General features: G+C 30.4%; 1 protein-coding gene across 1 annotated transcript; it reads left to right on the top strand.

Annotated features, from left to right (window-relative positions):
- The first annotated feature begins 1,608 nt into the window (after positions 1–1,608).
- LOC119685444 (caltractin-like) lies at positions 1,609–11,711 on the top strand. The gene is made up of 2 exons (XM_038099718.1): positions 1,609–1,938; positions 11,144–11,711. Exons 1-2 carry the CDS (start codon positions 1,726–1,728, stop codon positions 11,564–11,566), a joined length of 636 nt encoding a protein of 211 aa, XP_037955646.1. The 5' UTR covers positions 1,609–1,725; the 3' UTR covers positions 11,567–11,711.
- Positions 11,712–13,130: the final 1,419 nt, after the last annotated feature.

Below are 13,130 nucleotides of genomic sequence, written 5' to 3'. Positions count from 1 at the left end.
TATTTAAATAATATTTAAATACTTAAAAAATTTTAAGGAAAAAGAGTAAGAAGAAGAGATAAACAAAATGATTCAACTTCGGCACAGTAGTTCGAATAATGCTGCGTTGCGTTGCAATCCGGATGGAATTGCTTCCATAATAACTGCCTCGATGCTGATTTTCTTGTTGGCACAGAGTTGCCAACAAGGACGCGGAACCAAATCATTGCAGCTGCTTAAAGTGAAATTGCGGTTGAAATGTAATTCGTAGGCGGTTGAGTGTAGACAATTTACATTCAAATGGACTTCAGTTTGAGTCTGTGGCAGATAAAACGGTTGAGAAAAAGGAGCAATAGTTGCAATTTAAGAAAGTAAAATTCAACTTTTTAGGTTCTTTTTGATGTTTAACATGGATAGTTGTTAAGTGGAGCGGATATTACTTGCCCGCTAAATGAGCTGACTCTGCAGTGTCTTTGTCATCATCCGTTGCCTTATTATATACTATGTAATATCTGTTTTTTCTTAAAAAATTTCAATCTTCAATATAAACTTTTGTAATTTTAATCGACTTGGAAATAAAATTTCTTTTCTGTAAAACTATTTTAGTCACAGGCTAAAATGTTTTGATTCTGTGTCTTCACGGATTTTGATTAAAATTCTTAATTAGATATTTTCATGGTTCTAAATGATTTTGTTTTTTCGTAGTTGAAAATTTTGGAAGTTGGTAAATCATAAAGACAATAAAGAGTTAACATTTTAATTGTTATGATCATTAAGCTCTGCTGCCGAAGTTAAAAATATTGAAAGCTATTTTTTCTTATAAACATTTTATTACTTTGTCGTTAAAGAAATTAATTAATTAAAAAGCTATTCAAAGTGTCTATGTGATCACTAACTTGAAATGTCCTGTTAAATTTTTATAAATTTTTTTATTATTTGTTTGTAATTCTATCATATATCCTCAGTAATTTAGAACTTTAGTAAGTCTTCAGTAATGCAATAATAAAAAAAATTCACTGTTGTTGTTGATAATTTATTGATGTTATCCTATAAAATTTAGAAAGAAGAACCCGAAACTAGGCAAATAAATAGTGCAGACACCAAGAAAATGCGGTAAAAGAGTATAGGTCTGGAAGCAGAACAAAAATCGCAAGAGCATGGCTTGAAATGCCAACATAAAAGAGATCGTCTTCCAAGTAATTTGAAGGCGGTTCCGTGGAGAAATACCGCTCGCCGAAGAGGGGGTGTTTTCGTCCGTATACTATTAGTATAACATTATATTATTAATATTGTTAATGTTAGGAAGACAGGCCCACCATTTCGACGACGGTTGGTCTGACGGTGCGTAAAGCATTCCACCTCTACATCACAAAAAAAAAAAATAAATAAATCTTATTTAAATTCAGTGACTCGTTCATGAATTAAAGCAATTATTGTATAAAAACGGTTGTCTTTTAAATTAAATTAACGTAATCGCTTCATTTGTTTATGTGATAAGGTAAATGATTTCATTATTTAATAACTTGTTCTGAATTATGTACTTTTCATCTAAGTAACCAATTAATTTATTTAATGTCAACAAAAATAAATAGGTATACGTAATTGTATGTTAGTATGTTAAAATAAAAATTTGTATACCAGATAGGTTTCATAATCTATATTTGTTAATCATAATCAGACATCAGTTTTTCAGTTTTTAAAACTATTCTAAACGATTAATTTAGTTTTGATTGATTTTGATTAAAAATGTCAACTGCAAGCAATACTCGTAAACGTCAAAAAGCTCCCCCAATAAAGTCCATCACTCCTGAAAAGATATTACAGAGGTATTTAGAAGAACGTTCTAACTACGAAGACGATGAATCAGGTACATCGATGGATAGTGATTTTGAGACTTGCAAAGCCAAAAAGATTGGACACAAACTTCGTTTTGATGATCGACAACTTCTTGACATGAAGGAAACATTTGATTTACTTGATTCAAATTGTACTGGTATTCTGCGTGATAATCATCTCAGAGTCGCTGTTCGTGCTTTGGGATTTGAACCAAGAAAAGACGATATTAAGGCAATGATTGCTAAAATCAACGAGGACAACACTGAACGTATATCATTCAATGATTTTGTTAAGCTGATGGAATTGAAAATTGGTGAAAAAGATACCGAGATGGATTTGCGCAAGTCATTTCGTTTATTTTGTGGTGTTGGAAAAAATAGTCTCACTCTAGATGACTTGAAGCTTGTTAGCAGACAACTGGGGGAGAATTTAAATGATGAAGAACTGGCTGAAATGTTTGAATACGCTGATCTAAACAAAGATGGTAAAGTTAATGAAGATGACTACATACGATTAGTACTGAATACGGTTCTGTATGACCAATAATGATGTGGAGTCTGATTTAATTTAATTTTGTTTGCATAACATATATTTTAATAAAAGTTTTAAAATTGTTTTATACAAGAATTTTTAGTATGATTTTGTAATGGAAGGCTAGTTGATTAACATTGTGAGTTATGATCAGCTGTAATTCTTTTAGTTTTAAGTAAGTCACTGTTTATATTGTCACCTTAATTACAAAGAAATAGTTGTGATGAAATATAAATATTTTCTATCAATGTAAATAAACGGAAAAAATTTCTATCAATGTAAATAAACGGAAAATTGAAGTAGCTATTGTGCACCTCTTTACTGAAAATATGAGGCCTTTCTGCTTGCTTGCGGATACAGCATTTAAAGTTCTGACTGAACCACTACTAAATGTTATTGGAATAAAAATAAATGAATACAATGTTAACGAGCGAATTGTGAAATATTCCACAAAGAATAAGGACCAAATTATTGAAGACTTAAAATGAAAGCTCATTTCAATAAAAATTGATGCGGTTTCAATAAACATTTTAAGTGTAGTTGCAATAAATGTGCAGTATGTTAAAGATAAAGAAATTGCAATTAAAATGCTTGGACTAAAAGAAATAAAGACCTCACATACAAGCGAATACATGAAGTCCATTTTAATGGAAGTTCTTCAAGATTATGGAATAAATTTAGCTCAAATTTTAACAATTACTATTGATAATGCTGCTAACATGATCAAAACTGTAGAGGATTTAAATCAAGAATTAAGAGAGGAGTTAGCAGCAGAAAGTGACAATATCTGGGCCATTTAGAACGTATACTGTCAGATCTTATATCATTTAGAGTTCAATTTATAAAATGTGGGGTTCATACCATACAACTTTGTGTGAACGATGCTTTAAAAATCTACAGTATTAAAGAAAATATTGACACCTACCGCATATTATCACAAAAATTAACGACTAAGTATTACCACAATATGCTGATGGATGGAGGTCATGAAGTAGCACTTATTGATTGTGTAACCAGATGGAATTCCATATATGAAATAATGCAAGGACTACTTTTATTAAAACCGTTTATTATTTCAAATGATGGTCTTTTTTAAGCGAAAAGAACTGTAGACTTATGACGGAACGTGTTTCTACTTTAAAACCATTTTATACAGCAACTATAAAATTGCAGTCTCGAAAGTTATGTTATAGCGATTTGTTTATAATACTGTTGGAACTTGATTTTGAAGTACAAAATTTACCGAAAAATGAATTTAAGCCTGTGTTTCTGCAAGCTTTGAATAAAAGAACGACACAAATTTAAATTTTATTTCAAATTTATTTTATCTCCTTCAAAATATGCTCCTTTTGAAGCGATACACATATGCCAACGCTTAACCTAATCTTCCATACACTTTTCGTAGGCCCGTGAAGGTATGGCTTTTAGTTCCTTCAGCGAATTCTCTTTTACCGATTCAATCGACTCAAAACGCTTACCACGAAGGGGCAATTTGAGATTCGGGAACAGGAAAAAGTCGCACGACGCCAGATCTGGCGAATATGTTGCCTGAGCAATGACAGTGGTGCCATGTTTGGTGAAAAAATCGCGTACAACAAGAATTTTCCATAGTAAAAATCACTAAATGCACTTGAGGTGGTCTTACATTAACAGCTGCTGTAAACAAACTAATTGCCAGATGGCGCTCAAATTTGTACCATATGTCAAGGATGGGTGTACCAACATAACAAAAAATTTTTTGAAAAAGGTCTATTACTTAAGGAGTAGTTAACAAACAACAAAATCCGTTTTGGATATTTGCAGTACAATACGATACTGTCCTTTTTATTTGCGATAACTGAGAAGGATATAGTCCGGTGCGTATGAAGGGAGCTTAAATATTTTTTTTTAAAACACTTCTGCAAGAGTATATGATGCATACATGTACGTGCATGTATGATGACTTGTGAGACATCAGCAATTAGCCTAAACTACTATTCAACTAAATAAATAATTTTTTTCAATTTTTCAACTTAAAAACTTATTTATTGAAATCAAAACCGTATTTATTTTGAGTGTTTAAGCAAAATAATACAACTCAAAAATAAGATTTCAAATACTCGTATAATAAAAAAAGTTTTACATCATTCCTTGCAGGTTTAATATCGCGAAGTTATTTTTGAGAAATTTTTGAAATGCATTTGAATAATTTTCTCGCTTAATATTGTTTTATTGCACATGCGACTCCTTTCTTTAACAACTTTCTAAACATACTGTACCGAAAGTATCTCTTCTGTACATGTCAGTATTGCATAGCTTTGCAAAGTTGGTATATTACTTTCAAGACATTCATATATAATTTTGTGCATGAGAATGCATGTATGAGAACGCAATGATGAGCACACAGGAGTAAGCGCGAACAAATAATATGTTATGAGACTGCATTTTGCATGGCATCGTGAAAATGCTTTTCCAACCGAAAAATATCAGATATGAGAAATGAATCATTCGCATATGTATTTTGCCCTGTGGTGTCAATTAATTCTTTTCCGTATAGCTTATTTTACATCAGCTGGAAATATGAATAACTTTATAGTGTGGAAGTACATGAAGCAATACTTTTGAGATTATAACCCAAATCGAAACTGACATCTAAGAAATTGCAATGCATTTAACATACATTATTTTAAATATATTCAAAACCACTTTCAAAATATATATCTAGCCATATATAATCATATTTTTTACTGATTTAAAGTTTTATATTCATTAAGAAATATTCTTATAATGAAAATTTCACATTAAAGCATATACTTGATTTTATTAATGTATAAAGGCCACACACTTATTCACTTTCGATAAAAAATTTATTTTTTAATGGTTACTGGAAGAATATAACATAGATTTTTCCAATTCTACCCATAAATGGTATTCAGATCACAAATATTTCTGGTATGAATTTCCACTATGGTATCTTTAATTCTGATTTGGCAGCACTATAGGACTACTATCCAAAGCGTCACATACTTAGTTTAGGATATGCAATTTTACAACATGAAATGTTTAACAACAATTAATCCTGTTAAGATTGTGAATACTTATGAAAATGATAAGGATTTTTTGTATCGGATTTTTTGTAGTGATGCGATTTTCAGACCATTGATTACCGCATATGGAGCAGTGAAAACTCAAAAATTCATATAGAAAATGCATTGCATCCACAAAATGCACTGTATGCAGAGGCGAGGCGTCGAATGGTTCAGAGTGTTCACTGAACCCCTTAACAAAGCTTCCTTTTTGGATCTTTTTTTATTAGGTAAATAATCTCGCTATTTTGCTACTTAACATTTTTTATAATAGCTTTTCCAAACAGATTAACATAAACACAAAACGTACAATACAAACAAAATCACACATACATATGTTAGTTACACCCAACATTACTTATAATTAATAAAAGAGTAAACACATTCCTCCTAAAATATACTAAGGTTCAGAAAAAAACTGCACCGCGCTGCCTACAAATCATGCAAATGAAATAACATTCACATTGGGACTATGTTCAGTATTGAATAAACACAAAACATACATACAAATATAAAAATAAAAGAGAAAACAAGTCGCGCAAAATATGTACGTAAAATAATCATAACTCTTAAATTAATGCGTGCAAGCGGTTCAATAAAAAAAGTGAACCTCCAATGTTATGCAAAGTAAATACAAAAGAGACAAGAAATGACAGAGCGAAAATCGCTTTACAGTTAACGAGAGGTTCAGTCAACTTAATTGAACCCCAAGTTCATACAAAGCGTGCAAATACAATCAAAGTCACGGTTTATATTTTCCGATTCATAAACTCTTGGCGATTTGTAAAGCAATATGGTAATATTGTATTATAATATATATACAGACATAAATTCTAAGTGAAGTCCATTATGTTCTTATGCCATTATTGGCATTAGGAACGGTTTATAATGTGGTTTTTTAAAGATGCCATATATTTATTACTTGAAACTCTTTTTTCAAAAATAACAATAAGAATAGTTTACATATCCAGAAAGAGCATTATTGACATACAGTTTAGTTAGAACTTTATAATTTCATTTCATAGCGTTACCAGATTTCTGGTTTCGAACGTAAAAATAAAGAAAACAATTTTAGAATATTCGTACTAGGTTTAAAATAAAACATGATTTCAATATCTTCGATAGATTATTATACAGTACTTAATCGTCTTCAAGCAATAAATTTAATGAAAACGACTTGCGGACACATAGCTGTAACAATTTGACTGTAATTTGATAGATATAATATGTATGTAGTGTTGGGTTGATGTGTATAAAGACTTTAAAGGTATTTACCCTGTCTTGCAAAGTCATTGCAAGGTGCACGAAGTATACAGATTGCTCGAGCCTTTAATGAACAACAAGAAAATACGTGCACGAAATTTCTTGCAATTGCTTGCAATCTTGTATGTATGTATGCTTGCAACGAAACAAAAAAGAAAAACAACAGCTGTTTTATTTTAATATTGCAATTCGGCAACAGAGGTTTTCTCGCACCCTTGCAATTTTTAGCATTCTTGCATTTCGTGCACCTTGCAATGTCTTTGCAAGACAGGGTGAATTAACCTTCTGTTTACTGGTCAATAAGTTTCTATTAATTAGGCTTGCGATGGAGTATTATATAGATCCGAGGTGAATTATATTATATGTACCATCTTATCCGTAACTTTAAATAATATGATTTATAAATAATTGTTCCAATGCAATCCTAGTTATTCTAGTCGAAAAACTTTTCGTCTTCAACAATATTAAAATTATTGGAGTTAATATACTTTATGTTGGGTTCATCTAAATAATTATAGGCACAATTTAACTTACAATAACAGCTGATAGTTTGAAGAATCAATTTCAATGTAATTAAATATATGGAGAATTGGAAATCTTAATACATTAATTTGTTTCCGAAGATTATAGATGATAGATATAATAACTTTACTGAACAGCAGCTTTTTAGTGCACGTGTAATTGCATTTATTTAACTTTCTTAAGAGTCTGAATAACTCTTCTAACTCTGAAATTTATTTCCTGATGCTACAATTTAAAATGTTCTTTCCTTTACTTTTACTTGCACCAGTTTTCCATTAAATCGCATTAGTCGACAAAGTGGACTGGAAAAATTTTAAACTAATGGCTCCGTTCCCCGTAGGTATGGTGAGTTTCGTACAAAAGGTTGTCAGGAAATAATGGGAAAATACAAAAATCTATAATAAATTTTTAACGCTTGAATACGAGCTAATAGACTTCGCAGAGCAAATCGTGCCAAATCAACTCATAAATTGTGGCAAGTGCATTCCGTATTAGGAAATGGCACAGGTATTTTTAAATTAAATTGGACATTTTTCTTTATAATATTTTCAACAAAATTACGAACACGGTTATTTACAAAAGACTTTGCTTTATATTTGAAGGTTCGGAAGTTTATTCAAATGTAATTGATTTTTAATACCATTTAAAGGGTAAATGAAGTTTATTCAGTTGCTATAATGCAGTGGGAAAGCTACTTCAACGCACGACATAAAAGCGTGAGGAGCATATTAAGATGAAGTCTTTTTACGTAGAGTCTTTTCGGAAGAGCCTTTTCGAAATCGACTGTGATGAATAGTTGACATATAAAGTAAGAAATCGAAAGTAAAATTTTTTTCTTTTGAATAAGATAATTATTATTGTTAGGGGATGTAGCATTGCGACCGTCGGGTCTATTGTGCCCCTTTCTGGGCTTACAGTAGGTCTTTAAGCCCTGTTGCATCAATAAAAAGTAGTATATAATCTACTTTACAGAGTTTTATCGTATGTGCATTAGCGCAGGGCATTCTAACAGCACATGTGTGGCCGACTCCTCATTCTCTTCACAGAATCTACAGTTTACATCCGTAAGTATATCCAGTTTTGTAAGGTGGTGTTTGAGTCTACAGTGCCCTGTTAGGATACCTGTGATGATTCTAAGTTTTTCTTTTGATAGGTTATAGGTTATAGGTACCAATAAGTGATTTGGATTGTTTTACTCCTGGTATATTATCGCAGTAGTCCTTTTTATTCTGGTTCTCCTTTATTTTTATGAGAGAAAGGAGCGTGCTATTTCCTAGTCCACAAAAAGGTTCCGGTTCCATCATCGGTGTGGCTTTGGATAAGATATTTTAGTAAAATTTTTTTTATGTATATGAAATGAAATGCGAACACTAAATAAATATATAATTGACCTACAATTTTATATTAAGAAAAATAGGTATGTTTATTGTGATCATCTACTAGCAATTAGATTTGGTGAGAAATTGATCGGGAAGATCATATATATACTATCAAAATTTCATGATAATATTGCATCTAAACTGATAATATAAGAAAATAGCACATAAGGTTCAATTATTTCAAAGAAAGCACTGAATATAAATCCGAGCAAGTGGAATAAAGATGAAAAGTCAAGTTAAAAATTTTTCTTATTTTTCTTATAAAAAAAATAAAAAATTGTTTTTTAAGTTATATTTTGACGGCTAAATTCATACAAATCAGAGAATATAAGAAAATTAAAATAGACTGTTATGACTGGTAAAAGATGAGGTTATAGGCACACGCTGTATTCTGTGCATTAATGACCACGATTGTCAAATGGAATAGACAGAGAATTGGACTTCTTTGAGATATAATAAGAGAAATCGATGGTGTATAAAATAGTTTTTTAAAAATAACTCAAATAAATATATATTATATATAATAAATATTGTTCATTGCCATTAGTAATGTAAACGAGCTTTGATAGAATTAAATATTACTCCACTACCTTAGAAAAGTTGAGTGTCATTAAAGAACGGGAATAAAGATTGTCGAATCGGGACTTCAATTTTAAAAACTATCTGCAAATACAAATACTTATATCTTTGTCATCAATAGATCACGTACATGTATAAAATAAATTTTATAATATTTATGATTACATTTATAATATTTATTTTATATAATATTTATATTAAAAATTGAACTGTTTAAATATTGAATGAATTATTTATTTCTATCATTCTTTATATATATACTATAGAAAAAAATAAATATTTCAAATAATTATATTAATAAAATTTATTATGAGAAATTTCGTTAGTATTATTTGCTTTATATATTGTATATATATATGTATATATATTATATATATAAAACAAAGATGCCTAAATTATTTTTAGGAAAATATTACACCAATGGTATTTTGATACCACAGGCTGAAATTTTTTTATTCCCGTAGTTTATAACGCCACCGGGATTCTGATACCATAGGCTAGAAATATTTTGTAATATATATCTACCATTAACTTATGATGACAGCAAGATTCTGATACCACAGGCCAGAAATCTTTTGTAATGTATAATATCTACCTTCAGCTTATGACAACACCGGTATTTTGATACCAAAGGCTGAACTTCAATGGCTTGTCACAATTTAATAATCTCTCTTCTTATTAATGCTCAAGGCTTTACCTTATAATTGAAATTCTGTAAATATGTTTTTCTCTATTTGTTGGTTTTGTACTTGTCTTTATTGGCAAGCTCGATAGCAATGAACCGGATTATGATTGACTATTATTTCAGCAACCAAACGATGAATCCGCCTTATTACATACGGTAGACATCATCTTGTGAAGTATACCTAATAGCACTTTTGTAATGATTTGTGATTCTTCTCTTGGTGGCGCAATAAAACTCACCTACTTTAAATTAAAATTTAATTAACAACTGGCATTTCAGCTTCAATTAACTTGATGACTCTATTTGAACCACAAATAATGACTGTTTTGAATTGTTTGTTAATATAAAAATATTGGATATACCATATAATAGCCAACAACATCAACAGATGAACAATGTGAATCAAACATTTAGTGATCAATAATCATCGATTGACAATTAGACGATTATAGGAATTAGATGAAATTTGTAATAACATAACACGCGATGCTAATGTCTCAGAAGCAACTGTCCAATCAAGCGAATCACAGGCAAAACGTCAGCGAAGATCGAAAATATTACGCCAAAGTCGTGCAGAAATTGAGTTCGAGTACAAATTTCTGTGCGATTCTAGTGGTGTCATCTAGAAATTGAGTTAGAGTTCAAATTTCTGTACGATTCTAGTGGTGTAGTTCATTATGGTCACAATGTTGAGAAAAGTTATTGCAAAAGGTATGTTTAGTCTAATCACTCATCTTGATAACGCATTCGCAGAAAATGTGATCAAATGACATTTTTATTTCAGAACTTTTGCTTATTTTTTCCGAAATAAAACAATTGGAACTAATTTAAACATAATATTAGATGTATCACTTCAAAATCATTTTCGAATCACATTAGCCTGTATATTTTTGGATAAGTAAAACAACATTCCAAAATATATTATAAAAAAAATTTATATAAAAAACTGTTTCACAATCAGGATATATTTGTTAATCATTGTCAAAGAATGTGCAAGGAACTTTATGTTTATCAATAATCAGACTTCAGTTTTTCAATTCTTTAAACAACTACAAGTGATTAATTGCAGATTTGTTTGATTTTCATTAAAAATGTCAATTGTAAGCAATACTCGTAAACGTCAAAAAGCTCCCCCAATAAAGTCCATCACTCCTGAAAAGATATTACAGAGGTATTTAGAAGAACGTTCTAACAATGAAGACGATGATTCAGTTATATCGAGGGATAGTGAAGGTGATGTTTCCACACCTCAAAAAATTGGACACAAACTTCGTTTTGACGATCGACAACTTCTTGACATGAAGGAAACATTTGATTTACTTGATTCAAATTGTACTGGTATTCTGCGCGATAATCATCTCAGAGTCGCTGTTCGTGCTTTGGGATTCGAACCAAGGAAAGACGATATTAAGGCAATGATTGCTAAAATCAACGAGGACAACACTGAACGTATATCGTTCAATGATTTTGTTAAATTGATGGAAATGAAAATTGGTGAAAAAGATACCGAGATGGATTTGCGCAAGTCATTTCGTTTATTTTGTGGTGTTGGAAAAAATAGTCTCACTCTAGATGACTTGAAGCTTGTTAGCAGACAACTGGGGGAGAACTTAAATGATGAAGAACTGGCTGAAATGTTTGAATACGCTGATCTAAACAAAGATGGTAAAGTTAATGAAGATGACTACATACGATTAGTACTGAATACGGTATTGTATGACCAATAACGATGTGGAGTCTGACATGATTTATTTTTGTTTGTAGCAAATGTTTTAATTGATGTTTTAAAATAAATGTTTCACTGATCTTAGTTCAATTAGAGTTATCGGAAGTTAAGTGAATAAAAATCATGCATATTACCTAGAAATGTAATAAGTGAGTACACTTGGCTTACATACTGATATGTAAATATATTATTAATTATTATTAATCACGTTTTGTTATACTAAGAATGATTATAATGTCTTATAATGATTGTAAATCAACCAAATATAATTCTGACTAAATCACTATTGCACACAAAATAGTTTTTCCTGTGAGTAGGTCACTGAAAGATTGAGTCACCACTTTGTGACTCTTTGTGACGCATTTCACCAAAATTTTGGATTGAAGGGTTCTATTGTGGTGCAAAATTTCTCATGCCTAATTTATTTAATATTTATTGAATAATTATAATTCTGTAAAATTAAATCTTTGAAATTAGTGGATTTGGGTGTTTTTTACATAAAATTAATTTAATAACGAATTTAAAACGAATTAAAAAATAATGACTCGAAATATTCTTCGGATGAAATAATAAAAAATCCAATCCTTTACTGTTGTATTCTGATCGTTCAATCTATGTATATACTAATGCTATTCCTGTGGTATCACAATGGGCCATTATTTGAGGTTAAGTGAGCTTTTTTGAAAATAAGGCCGCCACTCTCCAACCTACCTACCTCATCCTTTACTGATCTTGAAATTGTTGTATAATTTGAAGTAGTAATTTCACTGAAAAATAAATGATAAATTTTTAACATATGCTTAAAAACCATTAAAAATGAGTTGTTTGTTAGTAAGAATTTTTCGTTGATATGAAAACATTGCAAATGTAGAGTAAACCGCGATATATTTTATTCAAATTGCAAATTCTATCAAAATATTTAATTAGAGAACTACACAGAAAATTGCATCAGCGTTAAATCCATTTGACTTCATCGCGGTACTTGCATTGCGGATGAAATATTTGGCTTTAGGTGAGTGGTACTCGCCGGTGCGCAGTTTCTAAATTTAATTAACCAAAATAACAATTGAAATTCCCTTTTGGATATTTCGGATATTAATTAGAATATATAATTGTGACATGTGTAATATTTCCCACAACTCCCACAGTTCACCACGAGTTGCGAATTGGAAGTGATTAGCTTGACGCAAGAAATCATGGAATATTTGACAAGAAGAAAATATCCGAACCGTCGGTTAAGTTTTGTGGTTTAATTTGGGATTGGTTGGCGTTACTGCATGACTTGTCAAAGCGAAAGGGGTATTGACTAATACTAAATTTGCATAAATTAAATCCACATTAATATTATTGATATTTGTTTTTTTATTAAATAATCAATTTTTGTTTTATTTATGCTGATTAAGATTTATATGAATAATTAAAACATATATAAAAATTTAAAAGTAATTAATGGGCGGTTCACAATGTCTTCATAATAGTTGCATAATTATGTGACCGTCATAATTTATGAACCGCACTTCATTATATTTAAGAGTTTTTGTTTTATTGTCAGGGACCGTAACAGT

The sequence above is a fragment of the Teleopsis dalmanni genome, chromosome 2 (genome assembly GCF_002237135.1).
Source record: "Teleopsis dalmanni isolate 2A chromosome 2, ASM223713v2, whole genome shotgun sequence".
NCBI lineage: Eukaryota > Metazoa > Arthropoda > Insecta > Diptera > Diopsidae > Teleopsis > Teleopsis dalmanni.
This window is presented reverse-complemented; position numbering and strand designations above follow the sequence as displayed.

Bases quoted from the DNA above. Each gene is read 5' to 3' on its own strand.
- LOC119685444 (XM_038099718.1), top strand. From the start codon at position 1,726: ATGTCAACTGCAAGCAATACTCGTAAACGTCAAAAAGCTCCCCCAATA. The intron at 1,939-11,143 runs GAAACATTTGAT...CTTGACATGAAG, and splicing joins GACAACTTCTTGACATGAAG to GAAACATTTGATTTACTTGA.